General features: G+C 39.9%; 2 protein-coding genes across 2 annotated transcripts in view; one reads left to right on the plus strand and one right to left on the minus strand.

Annotated features, from left to right (window-relative positions):
- LOC306981663 (ephrin-A5b-like) overlaps positions 1 to 20463 on the minus strand; it is a 276183-nt gene extending 255720 nt beyond the window's left edge. Inside the window, exon 1 of the mRNA XM_079581291.1 lies at positions 20455 to 20463. The gene's annotated coding sequence lies outside the window, so the exon portion shown is untranslated. The remainder of the gene's footprint in view (positions 1 to 20454) is intronic.
- The window catches only part of LOC306981554 (protein bicaudal D homolog 1-like), a gene marked incomplete at its 5' end in the record, with an annotated part of 33503 nt that overhangs the window by 10871 nt on the left and 1522 nt on the right, over positions 1 to 21110 (plus strand). Inside the window, 9 exons of the mRNA XM_079581161.1 lie at positions 4551 to 4855; positions 7899 to 8025; positions 8096 to 8263; positions 9733 to 9855; positions 9926 to 10123; positions 13261 to 13439; positions 14794 to 15079; positions 16047 to 16241; positions 18594 to 18745. Of these exons, the coding sequence (XP_079437287.1) occupies positions 4551 to 4855; positions 7899 to 8025; positions 8096 to 8263; positions 9733 to 9855; positions 9926 to 10123; positions 13261 to 13439; positions 14794 to 15079; positions 16047 to 16241; positions 18594 to 18745 (1733 nt within the window). The remainder of the gene's footprint in view (positions 1 to 4550; positions 4856 to 7898; positions 8026 to 8095; positions 8264 to 9732; positions 9856 to 9925; positions 10124 to 13260; positions 13440 to 14793; positions 15080 to 16046; positions 16242 to 18593; positions 18746 to 21110) is intronic.

Consider the following 21110-nt stretch of genomic DNA (forward strand, 5'->3'; position numbering starts at 1 on the left):
AAGAGGTTAATAAATAGGATTTATGCACAGAAAAAGTATTTTGGGGGTACATTTTGTCCCTCAGCGCCCCCTAACTAAATAACTTCCCACGGCTCTGAATGCCACACAGTTTTGAGGAAACCTTGGGTAGAGCCTGTTAAATGTAGCTGTTTCTTCTGCAGTGTAAGTGTATAAAAGCTGAGGCACCAAAAGACTGTTTTTATGTCTATTTTTAAGCCCCATATGCGTGATATGTGCACTTTAACATTAAAGGGACTACACAGAGTTTAAAAATGTTAAGTATTTTCCTCTAAAATCCTGCACTGTCACTCAAAAAGGTGTTAATCCGGGTCCAAATTGCCGTCATGCACGAGCTTAATATAGAAGCTGCAGTTCCACGTATGACCTGAGGTGGCAGTAGTGAGTGTAAAATGGCTAACTTGCATCTAGCCCTATGTGTTGTCTATGGAACCTGTTGTTGTTAAAAGTTGAATTCCTTAAGTCTTCTCACAAATGCTTCATTTTTGAAAACCCAACGCAAAAAACTCTGTCCATGGCTCCAACATGTTTGTTTACGCATGTCAAAGTACTCCATTACTCGGGTGAAAGTACAGATACTACTGGTTAAATATAACTATCATAAAAGTATAAGCTGCTCTTTTTTCGTTTCCTAAGTGAAAGTACGTAACTATTTTTCTTACAAATCTGTTAAAATAAGTGTTAGGATGATCCTCTATCCTATAGTACATCTGCACAGCGCCACCTACTGTTCTGGAGTGTACATTATCAGGCTTTTAACATGAACCAAAGTCATGAACAAATGTACTTTTGACTCTGGAACCTTTATAGAAATGTATTAGAATTATCTTTCAAATGTAGTGGAGTAAAAGTAGAAAGTTCTCACACAAATACTACTCAAGTAAAGTAGACACCCTCAAAAACTCTGCTTAAAGGACAACTTACCCTCAAATCCACCATTTTTTTTGCTGATAAACTGTATAAATGAGTGTCCAATAGTGTTGTCTACATATCCTGGTCATAATATTTGCATTCTAGTGCAAATCTGTCGAAGGATCAACTTTATGCCTAAAACCGTCTGTGCGGCGCCTCTACAGGTGAAATGTCTGTACTGCATTTGATTTTTGAATTTGGCGCCCACTTGGAGTTGACATGGAATCGGACGTCCGTTGCCCTGCTGCACAAACACCCACACACGGCCCTGGCCCTGCCTCCAGTGAGGGGGAACCACTTATTCATTGACATGGCTGGATGTTCCCATGTTGAAAATATACAGAGCTGATCAGAGGGCTGTCTGTGCATGTGAGATGAGGGCTGTGCAGTTTTAATAATGCAACATGCTACTCTATGGTCCTTCTGGCTAGCCTGGCATCCAGACTAATCTCCGGTGTTTATTAATTAATAAACAGGAGACTAGTCTGGGGACCCTGTCGTAGAAAAGCTACTGCTGGAGGCGGGACTAATGTGGAACAACCGAAGCGCAGCAGCCAATGAGAACATAGCAGATGTGACGACAGAAACAGCGATAAGAAAGTTGTATCATTCGGACATTAACAATGGCGCTCCTGCCACACGGAGTTCAGGAAATGACTTCTGTCGTTTATGTCAGAAAAACTTAAGAATACAAGCAAACCGGAGCATTACGTGAAGCTTGTGTTGAAAAACTACAAAACAAAGGCGCAACAATGTGACGTTCAGGGAGCTGCTCTGATTGGTCGGTCGGCTCCATAGATACAGACGGCATCTCGTCATAGAAGGGGGCGTGGCTTTGCCAAGGGGGAAAATAGAATCTTTAGAGAAACATAATTTTTCACTCTTTTTCGCCATTTTCTGGTGGAATATCAACTTATTTATCACATAAATAAAGTCAAGTGTAAATCAGGCCCATGTGGATATTTTCTCACAGCAGATTGTGCAGTCGAAGTGAAAAAACAGCAGTTGTAGCTAGCGCGAGCTAACCGTTAGCATTAGCCCAATGCTAACATGTAGCATGAAGTTAGCATTCTCCGTTATTCATGTATTTATGGGCTGTTGAACCACTTTGCTCCTCCCCATGTCTTTGTATCATTATTTAGTAGAAACTATATTCATAATTCAGCGTTTGTTACAGTAGTTTTTGAATAATTAGAGAAAATATAAATTTTTTCAAAATTGTTTTCCCCTTAACTGTTTTTAAAAATGACCATATATGGGCGATTCCAGGGATGCCGTCTGTATCTATATCGCTGCGTCACTTCCTTTGAAAGCGCGCGATGGAGTGTTGCCAGACCCTCTTCTGTAAAGAGGCGGAGTCTGGTTGGCGAGACTAGCTTATGGCGGGGAGCTGACATTGCTGTAATACCGCCCCCTGGTGGCCAGGGGCGACTCCAAGAGACACTTGGGAGCATTGATTCTAATGGCAGTTCAAATGTCCCAAGAATAGCTTAAAAGCCTGGCTCCAAAGAGTTTTTCTTTTTCTAAAAATCGCTAAAAAAAAAAATCGACCCATGTGACCACGCTGGGGGGTATATGTGAAATATTTTGAACCACGCTGGTTTTTGTTTAGTAGCCTGAAATTTGGAAGCATTTTCAATACATCGACTGACTCCAGAGCCTGTCAATCAAGCTCTGGAGCTCTGTGGAGGTAGGCGGCTGCATATATGAGAAAAAAACACCTAACGCCCCCCAAAAAACTGCTACAAAAGGTTTTTCAATGGTTTTCTGTAGTATCAGGTGTGCTTATTAACATACTAAAAGTCTACCAAAATCTGACCACTGGAAAGGTCTAATTTTCAAGATGGCGTCCAAGAGGGTGGCGAGATCCTCCTTTATTATTCATCCTAGACAAGTCATGTTGGTTCTAACCCCATGTTTTGGGTGTCAAGGAATCCAATGGGCTTGTTCAAGTCTGGAAGGTTAAAACCTTTCCAGATCTACCGTGTCAGGGCCGACGTGGTCGCTTTCCTCGCAGACTTTAGTGAATATCTCCGCGAGAAAATGTCGTAGAGACGTACCTTTTATTGCGTTGGGAAGAAGAGGGTTGGGGCTTTGGGAAGCCTCTGGGAAGCAATGTGAGGTTGCGTTGAAAATGTGTGCCGTTGCCGTGACAACTCGCTAATGTTAATATATAGAGTCTTTGTCCACGATTTGTATATCATAATTATGTGATCATGTGACTACAACTTGAACAAGCCCATTGGATTCGTAGACACCCAAAACATGGGGCTAGACACCAAAATGACTTGTCTAGGATGAATAATAAAGGAGTAATGGGCATTTTAAGGATGGTTAGCGCTAGATCGTATGGATTGGAGGGACGGTCTGCTGTTTGTATAGATCTATGAGTTGGTTTGTCTAAAAATACAAATAATCCTAATCCGTAAGGTTAACCCCTTAACTCCCACCTGAACCGAGCACATTTTCCCCAGTTTGGCTTTACCCCCAGTCCAAAAGCTTCTGGAAAAAAGCTGTGAAAATTGCAATAAAACAATGATGGAAATGTGACAAAAAAGTGAGAAAACATTGACAAAAAAAGTGACGAGAAATTTATGAAAAAGTGGCAAAAATGTCACAAAAATGTGACAAAAAATGGACAAAAAAAATTATTAAAAATGGACGAAAAAATGACAAAAATGTGACAAAAAAATGATTAAAAATTGACGAAAAAATGACAAAAATGTGACAAAAAAATGATTAAAAATTGACGAAAAAATGACAAAAATGTGACAAAAAAATGATTAAAAATTGACGAAAAAATGACAAAAATGTGATAAAAAATTACAAAAAATCGATAAAAAAAATGTAAAAAATGTGACAAAAAAGTGACAAAAAATTGATTAAAAATGGACGAAAAAATGACAAAAATGTGACCAAAAAATGATTAAAAATGGACGAAAAAATGACAAAAATGTGACAAAAAAATGATTAAAAATGGACGAAAAAATGACAAAAATGTGACAAAAAAATGATTAAAAATGGAAGAAAAAATGACAAAAATGTGATAAAAAATTACAAAAAATCGATAAAAAAAAATGTCAAAAATGTGACAAAAAAATGATTGAAAATGGACGAAAAAATGACAAAAATGTGATAAAGAATTACAAAAAAGTTACAAAAATGAGTTGAACACCCAACAAAAAAATGTTGGAAAAAAAAATCTGATGACGTGGGGAAAAAGATCCTCTCGTTTCAGGCGGGAGTTAAGAGGTTAAGAGGTTAACCATTTCCCTGGCCCTAACCTTAATTTGTGTCATGATATCTCACGTTTTCACAGCAGACTGTCCCTCCGGAGCAGACGATCTAGCACTAACCTTTAAGGATCTCTTGGACGCCATCTTGAAAATTAGACCTTTCCAGTGGTCAGATTTTGGTAGACTTTTAGTATGTTAATAAGCACACCTGATACTACAGAAAACCAATGAAAAACCTTTTGTAGCAATTTTTTGGGGGTCAAACCACATATACAGCCGCCTAAGGCTCCGCCCACCCCGCGAGCACAGGGCTTCCCGCCTTTTTACCCTTTTAGTCAAATGTTTGTAACTTGAGTAAATATTGTGGCCTCTCTTCTGCCTCAGGTGGAGTTCGAGGGTCTGAAGCACGAGCTGAAGGTGGTGGAGGAGGAGGCGGAGGTGGTCCAGGGCCAGCTCCAGGACGCGCTGCGGCTGAGGTCGCTGTCCGAGGCGCAGCTGGAGGAGGCTCTGGAGGCCCTGAAGAGCGAGCGGGAGCAGAAGAGGCTCCTCCGCCGCGAGCTGCTGCACCACCTCAGCCTGTGCGACGTGGCCTACACCGGCTCGGCTCACCTGCTGTTCACCTCCGCGCCCCCCAGCGGAGCGGCCACGCCCAACACGCTGCAGTCGCCCACCTCTGAGGACGGAAACAGGTGCTCCACGCAACGGGCCGCGCCACGTTGAGTCAGACGTTTTACATACAAAGACACGTTTGCATTTTTTCTCACTGTCTGACATGGAACCAGAATTAACTTTTACTTTTCTTTGGTCAACTAGAATTTGGAGAATTATTTGTATTTGTCAAATCCAAGAAGAATGAGAGATAGAATTGTCTATACATTTTTTTAATTACTTTTTACAAAGTCAGTACATACACAAAGATTACTTTATCAATTTGGGAAAAGCCCAGATGATGATGTCATGACGGACGTGCTGTGTGTGAAATGTGAATATCAACCCAAGAACAAATACAAAAGACCTGGAAAAGATGCTGAAACTGGTGAGAGTTTGTCATCATCCAGAGTGAAACATGTACTGCACCAACATGGGCTGAGAAGGAACTCTGCCAGGAAGAAGCCCTTCTCCAAAAGAAACATCTAAAAGCCAGTTTGGGTTTGCAAATAATAAAAGGATAAAGACTTGAATGTTTGGAGACATATCCTGCAGTGTTAATTTCGTCGACTAAAATATTTCATCTTAATTTTAGTCAAAGTGATATTTTTTCCGACTAAAATTGGACTAAAACTAAATGAAACGTTCCTCATGAGACTAAAACTATGACTAAAATGTCCAGATATTTTAGTCGACTAAAATAAGACTAAATAAAAATGAAAAGGAGAGACTAAAATCATCCAAACTTGTATTGAGCGTCTGAAAGAGCCTCAGATCATGTAAATTCTCTGCCAAATGAACAGCTCTGAGCTTTGTTCATGTGGAGCAGCTCCATGAAGCAGAGGAACAAGATTAAATATGATTATAATCAATATTATCAATGCAAAGTCCACTAAATTATTACATTTCTATGAGTTTTTATTTTTTTATTTTTTACAACAAACTGTCTGTATTGTCTTTCAGTCATCCATGTGTTTAAAAGTCTTTTCTCTCATCCAAGGGGCTCTATCAGTTCTGAAGCTGAGGTGTGCAGCTATAGCTTGCCTTGCCTTACTGTAATAGTTCCAGATAAAACACTTTGTCATTTAGAACAATGGAAAAACTTCTATTGAGCGTCTGAAAGAGCCTCAGATCATGTGAATTCTCTGCCAAAGGATCAGCTCTGAGCTTTGTTCATGTGGAGCAGCTCCATGAAGCAGAGGAACAACATTAAATATGATTATAATCAATATTATAAATGCAAAGTCGACTAAATTAGTCTTAAATGTAGTCGACTAAATTGATATGCAATTTTAGTCGACTAAAACTAGACTCAAATTGAAAAGTTTTTTTTGACTAAATCTCGACTAAAATTAAATTTCATTTTAGTAAAAAGACTAAGACTAAAACTAAAATAAAATATGTTGTCAAAATTAACACTGATATCCTGTTGTCTGATGGAAAGAAAAGAATAATTTTTTGACCATAATGACCATTGTCATGTTTGGAGGAAAAAGGGGGAATCTGGCACGCTTGAGAACATCATCCCAACTGTGAAATGCAGGGGGGCAGCATCATGCTGTGGGGTATGTGGAAATATTGGAGTTACATCTCAAGACATCAACGCAGCGTTAGCGCAGATGGGTTTTCCAAATGGACAATTCCCAAAGCAAACGGCCAATACTGGTTACAAAGTGGCTTAAGGATTTTTTATTTTTTTTAATTTGACAAAAAATGACAAAAAAAATGACAAAAAATGTGATAAAAAATGACAAAAATGTGACGAAATTTAACTAAAAAATTACAAAAAATGTGACAAAAATGTGATAAAAAATGACAAAAATGAGACAAAAAAATGACAAAAAATGTGACAAAAAATGACAAAAATGTGACAAAATTTAACAAAAAAATTACAAAAAATGTGAAAAAAGTGTGATAAAAAATGACAAAAATGAGACAAAAAAATGACAAAAATTTAACAAAAAAATTACTAAAAATGTGACAAAAATGTGATAAAAATGAGGAAAACAAAGTCAATGTTCTGAAGTGACCATCACAAAGTCCTGATCTCAGTCCAGTTGTAAATGTATGGGCAGAGCTGAAAAGGCATAGGCACGCAAGGTGGCCTGCAAAGTTGTCTCAGTTCTGTTTGGACGAATGGACCAAAATTCCTGCCAACCAATGTAAGAAGCTTGTGGAAGGAAATCCAAAGTGTGACCCGAAATAAACAGTTTAAAGGCAATTCTACCAAATATTAATGAAATGGATGTAAACTTTTGGTTTTGTAAAAAGTAATTTAAGAATGTGAATCTCTCATTCTTCTGGAATTTGACAAATGGAAATAATTTTTAAAATTCTAATTGACCTAAGAAAAATAAAATAATTCTGGTTTCATGTCTGACAGTGAGAAAATAATGCAAATGTGTCTTTTTATGAAGTGTATGTAAGTAGTTCTGTAAGGAGGCGCTTTTAAGTTGTGGTATTATTTAATATATCTTGATGAAAGGAGTTTTAAGTTGATGGATGTAGTTATAAATGCAGAGGTTATGGATGATTTAAAGGGACTATACGGGGTTTAAAAATTTTCCTCCCCCTATATGTTCCAGCCATGTCCTAAGGTGTAATATGAACCCAGACCTGTTCACCACAACTGCCTCTAAAATCCTGCACTAAAAAAGTTGTTAATTCGGGTCTGAAGGGCTGTCATGCACATATGGGTTTCATTCCACTCTTGCAACAATATCTCCAGTTTAGTCGCTTCTACAGACTCAACACTTTACAACATTTGGAAGGATTTTCACAGGGATTGGACATAGACGTAGCATTTCCGAAAAAAAACTTCAGTTTGCCAATACTTACATAACTATACTTCCAAAACACATTCATTATCTGCTGATTGCTATTTCATATCATCTTCTAAAACCTGCATTTTACATAATAATGAATATAATTTGACTATAAGCCTAATAGAAGAAATAAGGATGTAGTCTACTTTACTATTTCAGACTTTTACTGTTGAGTTGAAGGAGCATTGCGCCCTCTGCTGGCGTTTTGTAGGCTAAATCTACATGTGGCCCAGTTTATGACGGGTGTGTTTGTGCACAGGTGTAACGGCCTCCTCCAGGGCGGGATCGGGGCCGCCCCTGCGCCGCCCCTGCACTGCACCACCTCCACGCTCCACTCTGAGATGAACCTGACGGAGATCCAGAGGCTGAGGCAGCAGCTGCTCACGGTCAGGCCTTCAGCGTGTTCCGTGTTCTCTGTCCTACAGGCTCTCATCGAGGTCCCTGTCTGTTGTGCAGGTGGAGCAGGAGAAGGCGGCGCTGATGATGAGCCTGCAGGAGTCTGAGGCCCAGCGGAAGCACTCGGAGGGGGCCCTGACGGAGCAGCGTGAGAGGTCTCTCCGCATGAACCCAAAGGTCAGTCCTCTGTGCCACTCTCAGCACGAGGAGCTAGGGCTGCTCGATTATTGAAAAAATAATCATCACGATTATTTTTGTCATAATTGAAATCACGATTATTCAAACGATTATTTGTTGCCTTTTTAAAAAATCCATCAAAAAAGTGACAAAAAACATAAAAAAATGACAAAAATCCAACAAAAAAAGACAAAAATCCAGCAAAAAGTGACAAAAATCCAACAAAAAAAGACAAGCAAAAAAGTGACAAAAATCCAGCAAAAAAGTGATAAAAATCCATCAAAAAAAGTGACAAAAATCCAGCAAAAAAAGTGACAAAAATCCATTTAAAAAAATGACAAAAATCCAACAAAAAAGTGACAAAAATCCAGCAAAAAAGTGACAAAAATCCAGCAAAAAAAAAAGACAAAAATCCAACAAAAAAAGACAAAAATCCAGCAAAAAAGTGACAAAAATCCAACAAAAAAAGACAAAAATCCAGCAAAAAAGTGATAAAAATCCATTAAAAAAAATGACAAAAATCCACCAAAAAAAGACAAAAATCCAACAAAAAAGTGACAAAAAACCAGCAAAAAAGTGACAAAAATCCAACAAAAAAAGACAAAAATCCAAAAAAAAAAGACAAAAATCCAGCAAAAAAGTGACAAAAATCCAGCAAAAAAGTGACAAAAATCCAGCAAAAAAGTGACAAAAAAACAGCACAAAAGTAACAAGAATCCATCCAAAAAAATAACAAAAATCCAGCAAAAAAAGACAAAAAAACAGCAAAAAAGTGACAAAAATCCAACAAAAAAAGACGAAAATCCAGCAAAAAAGTGACAAAAATCCAGCAAAAAAGTGACAAAAATCCAGCTAAAAAGTGACTAAAATCCAGCAAAAAAGTGACAAAAATCCAACAAAAAAAGACAAAAATCCAGCAAAAAAGTGACAAAAATCCAGCAAAAAAGTGACAAAAATCCAGCAAAAAAGTGACAAAAATCCATCAAAAAAAAATGACAAAAATCCAACAAAAAAAGACAAAAATCCAGCAAAAAAGTGACAAAAATCCAGCAAAAAAGTGACAAAAATCCAGCAAAAAAGTGACAAAAAACCAGCAAAAAAGTGACAAAAATCCAGCAAAACAGTGACAAAAATCCATTTAAAAAAGTGACAAAAAATTCATTAAAAAAAGTGACAAAAAAATCCAGCAAAAAAGTGACAAAAATCCAGCAAAACAGTGACAAAAATCCAGCAAAAAAATTACAAAAATCCATCAAAAAAATGACAAAAATCCATAAAAAAAATGACAAAAATCCAGCAAAAAAAGACAAAAATCCAGCAGAAAAAGACAAATATCCAAAAATTAAAAATTAGAAAGAAAAAAAAAATGGAAAAAAATTAAAAAAAATAATAAAAAAATGAAAACAAAATAATAATAATTGGGAAAAAAAAATTATAATCGATTTTTTGCGATTATGCTAATTTTGTAATCGTTTACTGTTGTAATCGAAATCGTAATCGAATTTCAATTAATTGAACAGCCCTACGAGGAGCCCCACTGCGGAGCGACCCCACTGCTCGAGGAGGACCCGTCCATGGCTCTGCTGCACGAGGACTTCACCGGAGCCCGCAGTCCAGAGCTGAGGCTGGACTCTTTGGCAGAGGTGGGTAGTGTAGCCACAGTATTAAGAGTAACGGCACTGTCCTACTTACCTCTGCTCTTTGAACACACAGATGTTCTCCTACCAGACTCCCGGGCTGGAGATCATGCAGTTCAAATACCGTGTGGCGGTGAATGAGGTGGTGGAGCTGAAAGCCCAGCTCAGGGCTTTGAAGGACAGAATGGGTCGGTGTGGAGAGAGGAACGAGGACAGGCAGGCGGAGGATCAGCTGCAGAAGCTGGAGAAGAACAGCCAGGACGCACAGGAGAAGGTGACCGTTAAATGAAAACAGTGTGGTATCGTTTTAACCCCTTAACTCCCACCTGAACCGAGCACATTTTCTCCAGTTTGGCTTTACCCCAGTCCAAAAGCTTCTGGAAAAAAGCTGTGAAAATAGCAACAAAACTGAGACGAAAACAATGATGGAAATGTGACAAAAAGCGAGAAAACATTGACAAAAATGTGACAAAAAAATGACAAAAATGTGATAAAAATTGGACCAAAAAATTACAAAAAATTGACCCAAAAAATGACTTGAAAAAAGACAAAAATGTGACAAAAATGTGATAAAAAATGACAAAAATTTGATAAAATGTGACAAAAAATTACAAAATGTGACGAAAAAATGACAACAATTTGATAAAAATTTGACAAAAAAATTACAAAAATTTGACACAAAAAATGACACAAAAAATGACACAAAAAATGACACAAAAAATGACACAAAAAATGACAAAAATGACAAAAAATGGACAAAAAAATGTCAAAAATGCGACGAAAAAAATGACCAAAAAATGACAAAATGTGACCCAAAAAATGAAAAAAAATTGACAAAAAATGACAAAAAAATTGACAAAAAAAAGACTAAAAATTGACAAAAAAATGACAAAATGTGACGAAAAAATGACAAAAATTTGATAAAAAACGACCCAAAAAATGACAAAAATATGACAAAAAAGTTACAAAAATTAGTTGAATAGCCATCAAAAAAATTGTGGAAAAAAAAATCGGATGATGTGAGGAAAAAGATCCTCTCAGTTCAGGCGGGAGTTAAGAGGTTAATATGATATCGCAAACAGAAAAAACATAAATCTTTATAGACCAGGTTTTGATACCTGTTGGGTCCAGGGACAGCATTAAAGGGGGGGTATTATGCAAAATAGACTTTTTCAAGCTTTACATCACGTTATTATGTCACTCCCTCATTAAAAACATGCCTGAAGTGTTGCCTTGGCACATTCACGTATTTTTGAGTCATCTGTAAAAACTCTGATGGCGGCCATTTTAGGGATAGGTTTGCCTGAGTCCTCCTAGGAACGCCCCATCATATTTCATGCACAAGGCAACTCGATGTGCTGCTGTAATGGACTTAATATGACTGTTAAAATTCTAGTCTGAGTCCATGATTACCCCAAGATTCCTAACTTGATTCTTTGGTGTTAATGAAAGAGCCTCAAGATGACCAATGAAAACCTCTCTGTGTTTTTGTGAAAGACAATGATCAAAGACAATGATCTCAGTTTTATTTGTACTTAACTGGAGGAAACATAGATCTGAGTATCGTCTGCGTAATTGCAATCGGACACATTGTTACTCGATATTAATTGACCTAACGGAAGCATGTACAAATTGAACAAGAGGGGCCCCAGAATCTCCCCCCGGGGAACCCCACAGGTCAACGCCATTTGGTCTGAGACACAGTTTCCCGTTGCGACATAGTGAAATATGTTAATATTGTCAACAATGTGAGCCGTCGCTTAAAGACAAACTTGCCCAACAAACCAAATCTTTGAACGCGGAAGTTTCCTCCGCTAAACTGTTCACATCCTACATGCAGTCAGTGATTATATCTTAGTGCGAAATATCCAAAGTATTTTTATCATAGTTAGTCTAAGCCAGGGGTCACGAAATACTTACACTTATACTTATACTTATACTTATACTTATATTTCACCAAGGTCCGGAACATAGAGGGTTAATTCACAGTTATATGATGATTTTTAAATCTATTACTGTGATTTGAATATAATGCAATGAATTTAATCCTGTTATTATTGTTTTTTCTTGTTTTTGCTCTGCAATATTTTTTTTGCTCCTGAATAGCAGTATAACCTCTATTATACACAATGTGCACATACTGTATGACAGTGATCCTTGCTCAGTTCAACACACTGAGCCAGGGGTGCCCAAAGTGGGGCCCGCGGGCTAAATTTGGCCCGCCGAAACAATTCTGTTGGCCCGCCAGAGAGTGACCTACTTTTGCGCTGTGTGTGGTTATTACTTAGCCTGATAAACCACACCCACCTTCTTTCTGCACGAAAGAAGGTGGGTGTGGCCACGCACGGTAGACAAGTTGTTGATTGGCGGCTAAGGCCGAGCCGAACCAATCACGACCGCCCCAGAGAAATGAGACGGTTACGTCACTCGCTGCACTTCTATGTTTTTAGATCAATTAACGTTAACATCAGCCAAAACTAATCATTGGATGAAGTAGTCAAGGATTTTGCCTCGCGTTCTCCGCGTGAGTTTATATTCACTTCATATTTGTTTAATTGGACACAGCTGTCGTCACGTCCGCTAATCGCTAATTGGTTTATTTCACTGACAATCTGTGCGCGTTAGGCCCGCCCGTTCAAACTGCTCCAAGTGCTCCGTGACCAGACTAACTCCCTGCATGGAATGGACAGGGAAGAGTATGGCAGAGCCAGGCAAGTTATTACTAACTCTCTTCCATTCATTCTCAATAGTAAATATGAATGCAGTACACTTTTTGACCACCAGCGTCAAATTGGGGGCGCTGTTTCACTCATTTCGCAAAGTTAAGGAAACACTTGTGGTGTCTTGGTATTTATCAATCACAGAGCCTTGTAGCAGCAACTTTCACAGTTTTCCAACTTTTATTGCAAAGGTTGTTGACGTCAACAACAATATATTTTAAAAATTGACTTAATGTAATAGATAAAAAATAGATTAAATAATTGATGCTGAACTGACACTTTCAACATAATCTAATTGACATCGCTGTGTTTGGCCCGCGACTCACAGGCACTTTTAATTTTGGCCCTCGGAGACAAAAAGTTCGGGCACCGCTGCACTGAGCCCTGCTTAGTCCTGGCTTAGTCCAGGTTTAGTCTTGTTATAGGTCCAGGTTCAGGCCTGGTTTAGTCCAGGTTTAGTCCTGGTTCAGTACTCAGTTTTTAAAAGGAGAGAAAGAGTGCACATGCAGCCGCTCGTCTGAGGGGATTCACGATCGGGCTCAAAGTTCGGATTCAAGGTTTGGGTCCAGATCGGGAGCGAGGTCCGCCGTTTAGTGACCTCTTGTCTAAGCTAATCCCCACAGGAATAGAGTGGGAGAATAAAAAGTAAAGCCGAGGGAGTTTTTTCAAGGCCTGATCGTTTGCTCCACAGATCGCACGGCTGGAGAAGGAGCTGAAGGCGGCGTGTTCTTTGGCCGCTGACAGAGAGGGGGCTCTGAGCGTGGCACAGGACGAGCTGCAGTGGCTGAGCGAGGAGCTGGCACAGATGTACCACCATGTGTGCCTCTGCAACAACGAGACGCCCGCCACAGTCATGCTGGACTACTACAGGTCAGTCACAGCCACAGCCAGTCCAGAGACATCGGGCGAGCTCAGCCTCCTATCACTGCGGGACTCTCTACCCGTCTTCCATTAGGGTCACTTTACATTTATAGACTGCCAAACATTTTCTCTAAACTCGAGAAAACAAAACATGCTAATGATACGTTCAACAAAACATCGCCTTTTTTGAGTGGTATTTATGAATGAGAATGAACTGGGGAAAAAAGGAAAAAAATGTAATAAAAAAAGTGCGCGTTCTAGGGCTGCTCGATTATTGAAAAAATAATAATCACGATTATTTTTGTCATAATTGAAATCACGATTATTCAAACGATTATTTGTTGCCTTTAAAAAAATCCATCAAAAAAGTGACAAAAATCCATCAAAAAAGTGACAAAAATCCAACAAAAAAAGATAAAAATCCAGCAAAAAAGTGACAAAAATCCATTTAAAAAATGACAAAAATTCATTTAAAAAAAGACAAAAATCCAACAAAAAAAGACAAAAATCCAGCAAAAAAGTGACAAAAATCCATTAAAAAAATGACAAAAATCCAACAAAAAAAGACAAAAATCCAGCAAAAAAGTGACAAAAATCCAGCAAAAAAGTGACAAAAATCCAGCAAAAAAATGACAAAAATCCAGCAAAAAAGTGACAAAAATCCATCCAAAAAAAAGACAAAAATCCATCAAAAAAGTGACAAAAATCAATCAAAACAATTACAAAAATCCAGCAGAAAAAGACAAAAATCCCAAAATTAAAAATTAAAAATTAGAAAAAAAAAAAATTATTGAAAAAAATTGAAAAAAAAAAAAGAAAAAAAAAAGGATTATAATCGATTTTTTGCGATTATGCTAATTTTGTAATCGTTTACTGTTGTAATCGAAATCGTAATCGAATTTCGATTAATTGAACAGCCCTAGCGCGTTCTAACCCGACCAAAGGGTGAGGATCGGGCTTCTGTATGGTCCTTATGGCGGGGAGCGGACGTTGCTGTATTACCAGGGGCGACTCCAAGAGACACTTGGGAGCATTGATTCTAATGGGACTTCAAAGTCCCAAGAACGGCTTAAAAGCCTGGCTCCAAAGAGTTTTTCTTATTCTAAAATCTCTATGACCCACGTGACAACACTGGGGTAAGTGAAATATTTCAACCACGCTAGTTTTTGTTTATCAGCCCAAAATTTGGACTTGTCAATCAAGATCTGTGTGTGTGTAAGTAAACTATATATGTGTAATCTGTGTGTGTGTGATCTATGTGTGTGTGTAATCTGTGTGTGTGTGATCTGTGTGTGTGTGATCTATGTGTGTGTGTAATCTATGTGTGTGTGATCTATGTGTATATGTGATCTGTGTGTTGCAGGCAGGGCCGGGGACTGCGAGGCCTGAGTGCCACTCTCAAAGCCATGTCCTCCGACAGCAGTAAAGTCCTGCTCACACCGCGGCTGGCGCGCCGGCTCAGGTCGGGTACTCCCCAGGACCCTGGCAGCCCCCCAGTGTCGCCCTCCAAAGAACCCCGAGAGGGCCCCCGCTCGGCCAGCAGCGGCTCTTCCTCTTCCTCCTCCTCCTCATCCCCAGCTCCAGACCCTCCGGCAGAGCCGCGCAAAGAGCCCAACACCCAGCACCTGAGCGCCCTCATCAGAGAGCAGGTACTCACACATATGCATAATATACATGAGATGATAAAAAACAATGTCCGCACAACTAAAGTAGCTTCCAATATTCTACATGACTTACATCACTTGGGACCGCTGGTGTATATTACCGTAAATTCTCTAATACTGGCCTGTATTCCATTAGCGGCCGGGTCTCTGACAGAGGCCGGGTCTCTGACAGAGGCCGGGGCTTTTATTAGAAACTATAGCAGTAGAAATATTCCCCATGTTAGGAATTTGTCCCATGTTCGTGTTAATGAAAACTCATGTGCAGGAAGTAACAAACGGGAACCCGGGCCGAGGGGGACGCTGCGGAGGAGCTGATCCGAGCGTAACTTTGACACAGATTTAGCCACTTTTCAAACCTCCACAGACTATATTTGGAAACAGGGCAACAAATGTTGTGTGACCCTCCAGGGTTTTAATAAAGTCACCATCGCGTCTTCAAAGCACGTCCAGCTGCTCCGTGTGCAGGTCAGTCCCACGCCTCAAAATAACTCCTCCCATCAGCGCGAGCGTCTCGTCTTCTCTCGGGTCAGTCTCATGATCGATCACAAACACAAACGCTCCGTCTAAACTCGCCTTTTACACAAGATAACAACAAATAATCCGGTCCTCGGTAAAAATGAAACAGAAACCTGCAGTGACACTGATGTCAAAGCTCCGCTAACAGCAACAAAACACTTCCTGTTGTCCCGACAAAATAAAAGGCGTCAATGTTCCAGCCGCTGGGAGAGGGTTTGAAATGTTAATCAATAAATGAACCTAATATTTTAGGTGCAAATGGACACAAATCTCGTTTTTCTTCATTTTCCTGGTCGTCCGTTTTGCTCAAATAGAAATAAAGGCCTGTCTCTAATTGTGGCCTGGTTCCAATAAAGGCCTGGTCCTAGATGCCCTTGAGCCTATATTAGAGCATTTACGGTATATCAAACTCTGGCAGTCCTTGTCTGTGTTTCAGGTGAAGCATCTCCAGCGTGCCGTGGAGCGCTCTCAGCAGCTCGCCAAGGAGAGGGCTGCGACCCTTGAGCTGGCCCCGCTCTCGGACAAGGACAAGGAGAGCTGCCTGGAGGAGCTGCTCAAGCTCAAGTCTCTGCTGAGCACCAAGAGAGAGCAGATCGCCACACTGCGCCTGGTGCTTAAGGCTAACAAGCAGGTGCAGCACATCAAACTGCTAAGAACAATATGTCGCAAACAATATTAGGTGATGCAATATCCAAGAAGCCGCTATATCATATCATCATCATCATCATCACTAAAGCCTTCATCTGACTGAGATCCACACATTTTTGGCAAACTCAGACAAAAACAAACAATGCATTGAACTTATTAATGTGTAAAAGTTACATTTTCAATTTTAGTTAAACATTTCCTAACTTTACTAGTTCAATTTGAGTCTTGTTTTGGTCCTGATGTCTTTCTTTAAGTCTTCTTTTGACACAATTTTATGAAAAAAGAGTTGCTTAGGAGTCGCTAGTTAGCTAGTTAAGTAAGGATTAAACAACGAGGAGCCGTGTATTAGACGGTTATAATGCACGACGCGGAGTCAAGAACACCACAATGCGCAGTGGAGTGGAGTTACTCCTGCATTATAACGTCTAATGCGGCTCCTCGTTGTTTAATCCGCTTATACCAGGGTCCCACAAACGTAACATTTATAATAAATGTTAAATAAAAATACAAAAAAATGACAAAAAAATGACAAAAAAATGATAAAAAAAATGACAAAAAATGACAAAAAAATGACAAAAAAATGACCAAAAAAATGACAAAAAAATGACAAAAAATGACAAAAAAATGACAAAAAACGACCAAAAAAATTACCAAAAAAATGACAAAATAATGACCAAAAAAATGACAAAAAAAATGTGCCATCTCCGCAGCTATTACGAGGATCTCAGTCAGGCTCAACGACACACCATCAGCACAGAATCACAACACAACAGGACTAACCCGGAAACACTTTTCCCTGGAAGTAAACACCGATATGCGGCACTCGTGGGCAGGAGTTATTTCACTTTTACGCTGTTTAACCTGAAGCTAAAGCTAGCTAGCTCAACCAGCTCAACTGTTTATGGAAACAGCTGCGGTGGAGTCGCTCACACCTGGGCCCCCCCAACTGAAACTTTTATGTTTGACTTTACTAATCCAGACAAATATGCTTCAATGCAGGATCATTTTATGTACGCCTGAAAATGATGAATAGCCTTAACCGTTTCCAATAGAAATGTAAAGCTCATATGTTATTAACAGTAGCTAACCTAGCTGCTCACTCTCCTCTACAAACATTTATCAAACCTTTTGTTTTGGCCAAAAACGTTGAAATTAACACAAAATCCATCTCATACGTTCCTGTCAGTCACTAATTACGCCTTTATCTGGTTCAGCTGTGTCATGCGTTGCTATGGCGACGCCACAGCGGAGTGATATCCCAGTGATTTAACTACCGGACTACGTGTGCGGTTACACCAAAATAATGCATCAGCCAATCAGAATCCAGTATTCACCCAGACCATGGTATAATATTCTATATATTAGAATGGAACATATCGTGTTGAAATGGTTTTGTGAAATATTGCAATAATATCGTTATCGCAATACTGCATAGCCGTATCGCATATCGCAAGTTACTTCAATCTTGTTCAGCCCTAAGTGATATTCTCCAAACGAGGACTACTACAGTGCATTTTGCTACCAAGTTCAAACAGCCCAACCTTGCCTGGCCCCAGATATATGCTAAATGCATGCTAGCATCATGCTACTTCCGCGCTGCTCTTCCTCTCTCATTCTTACTGTGAGTTAGCAGCAGCATCTTGTCCAAATAAATATATATCTCATGGTAGGCAGTGAGTTACTGATGGACAGGCACGATATCAATGTGAAAAACATCGCGTCAGGAGCAAAGACTTCACAGTAGGTGTTTTTGACTTGAAGCTAATGGCTAACACTAAATTATACATAAAAAAGATTTTAATTTAAACGAGGCGCTCAGAAATGAATGGACCCGTCTTTCGTATAAACATTTTTCATTTAGGGATGGACCGATAAGCTCTACGATCCGATATTTTGACACTTCCTGTGATGCAGTCTTTTTGTAGTATTCTATTTTGATATAATATATATGCTATCATTATATATTATAGCCTTTGGATATTACAGTAGTTTCACCAGTTTCAGAAGCAGGTGTTAGCGACAGGTCAGCGACAGTAGCCTAGCTTAGCGATAGCACGAAGGCCGTGAATCTGTGGTCCTGGATCTGCTGCCACTGTCCTGCGATAAACCTCGAAGCCCTGCGACAAACCTGCAGGCTGGAGCCGCTGCAGATCCAGGACCGCATATTCACGGCAGTATTTGTTATCAGACCCGATCCAGTCATCAAATCCGATCCAATACTCTCAAAATGCCCGGATCTCCTACCTGTACTGAATATCGGATCTACACATCCCTAGTTTCATTTTTGTGGTTCGATATGAGGTTATTCACCCACTGGCATCGCTGTCTTGTCCAGGCTGCAGAGGGCGCTTTGGTGAACCTGAAGACTAGGTACGAAGCAGAGAAGTCGCTGGTCACAAACACGATGACCAAGCTGCGGAACGAGCTCAAGGCCCTCAGAGAAGATGCCGCAACCTTCTCTTCACTCAGAGCCATGTTCGCCACCAGGTAAAGTACAGCGTCTCCACGTGAACCAAACCTCCACCACCACCTCCACCACACCCTACATCACCGACACAACCTCCACAACACCCTACGTAGGGCTGTTCAATTAATCGAAATTCGATTACGATTTCGATTACAACAGTAAACGATTACAGAATTAACATAATCGCAAAAAAAAACAAAACATCCATTTTTTTTCAATTTTTTTTTTTTTTTTCTAATTTTTAATTTGGGGATTTTTGTCTTTTTCTGCTGGATTTTTGTAATTTTTTTGATTGATTTTGTCACTTTTTTGATGGATTTTTGTCTTTTTTCTGATGGATTTTTGTCTTTTTTTGCTGGATTTTTGTCATTTTTTTGGATGGATTTTTGTCACTTTTTTGCTGGATTTTCGTCTTTTTTCTGCTGGATTTTTGTCACTTTTTTGCTGGATTTTTGTCACTTTTTTGCTGGATTTTAGTCTTTTTTTGTTGGATTTTAGTCTTTTTTTTAATGGATTTTTGTCACTTTTTTAATGGATTTTTGTCACTTTTTGCTGGATTTTTGTCATTTTTTAATGGATTTTTGTCACTTTTTTGATTGATTTTTTTAAAGGCAACAAATAATCGTTTGAATAATCGCGATTTCAATTATGACAAAAATAATCGTGATTATTATTTTTTCAATAATCGAGCAGCCCTAACCCTACGTCACCAGCACAACCTCCACAACGCCCTACATCACCAGCACAACCACCGCCACACCTCACCAGCACAACCTCCACAACACCCTACATCACCAGCACAACCTCCACAACACCCTACATCACCAGCACAACCTCCACAACACCCTACATCACCAGCACAACCTCCACAACACCCAACATCACCAGCACAACCTCCACAACACCCTACATCACCAGCACAACCTCCACAACACCCTACATCACCAGCACAACCTCCACAACACCCTACATCACCAGCACAACCCCCACAACACCCAACATCACCAGCACAACCTTCACAACACCCTACATCACCAGCACAACCTTCACAACGCCCAACATCACCAGCACAACGTCCACAACACCCAACATCACCAGCACAACCTCCACAACACCCTACATCACCTGCACAACCCCCACAACACCACCAGCACAACCTCCACAACACCCTACATCACCAGCACAACCTCCACAACAGCCTACATCACCAGCACAACCTCCACAACACCCTACATCACCAGCACAACCTCCACAACACCCTACATCACCAGCACAACCTCCACAACACCCAACATCACCAGCACAACCTCCACAACACCCTACATCACCAGCACAACCCCCACAACACCCAACATCACCAGCACAACCTCCACAACACCCAACATCACCAGCACAACCCCCACAACACCCAACATCACCAGGACAACCTCCACAACACCCTACATCACCAGCACAACCTCCACAACACCCCACATCACCAGCACAACCTCCACAACACCCTACATCACCAGGACAAGCTTCACAACACCCTACATCACCAGCACAACCTCCACAACACCCTACATCACCGACACAACCTCCACAACACCCTACATCACCAGCACAACCTCCACAACACCCTACATCACCAGCACAACCTCCACAACACCCTACATCACCAGGACAAGCTTCACAACACCCTACATCACCTGCACAACCACCGCCACACCCCACATCAGAGGTTTTCAACTGGGGCGCCGTGGCAAAATCGCTGATTTATATGATAAATCCAAATAGGGCTGGGATTTTCACATTTCTCTGAGTTTTGATTAGGCTAAAATTGGCCCCTGGACGGCTGAGAAACATCCTGTTAAAGTCTTCAATCCGAGAAAGGCTGTTGAAATGTGCCCATGATAATGAGCGATAGCGATCAAATAGCGATTCAAAATGTTTTCCATTAAATGTGACTTAAAAAAAGAGGTATTTAGGCATTGAGACTTTTCCCATAACGTTTGTCCTGAGAGAGATTAAAGGAGGAGCAGGGGTTACAGCCAGACAGATGGGAGAGGAGGAGTTTGGTCTTTCTGCATAAGCTGGAAGCGTACTGAGAATCACTAGAATCGACTTCAAGCACAATATGTTCTATTTATGTCGGAAGTAGCCTAAATATAGCCCACTAATCCAAGTGAAAACAGTGCAATGTAGGCCATAGGCTTTCTCACCAGCCTGAGCTAAAATAAGGAGCCAACAAGAATAGATCTTGGTCTCTGACAAGCCTTTCCTAAGCCTGCCTAATATTAAAAAAAAAAAAAAGGTTATTGGGGCCAACATAACTTGTATCATTATATCAATGTTCCTGAATTAGTATTAAACAGCTATTTTGACACTTTATTAAGACATTCGGGT

Source organism: Gobius niger (assembly GCF_951799975.1).
Source record: "Gobius niger genome assembly, chromosome: 22".
Lineage (NCBI taxonomy): Eukaryota > Metazoa > Chordata > Actinopteri > Gobiiformes > Gobiidae > Gobius > Gobius niger.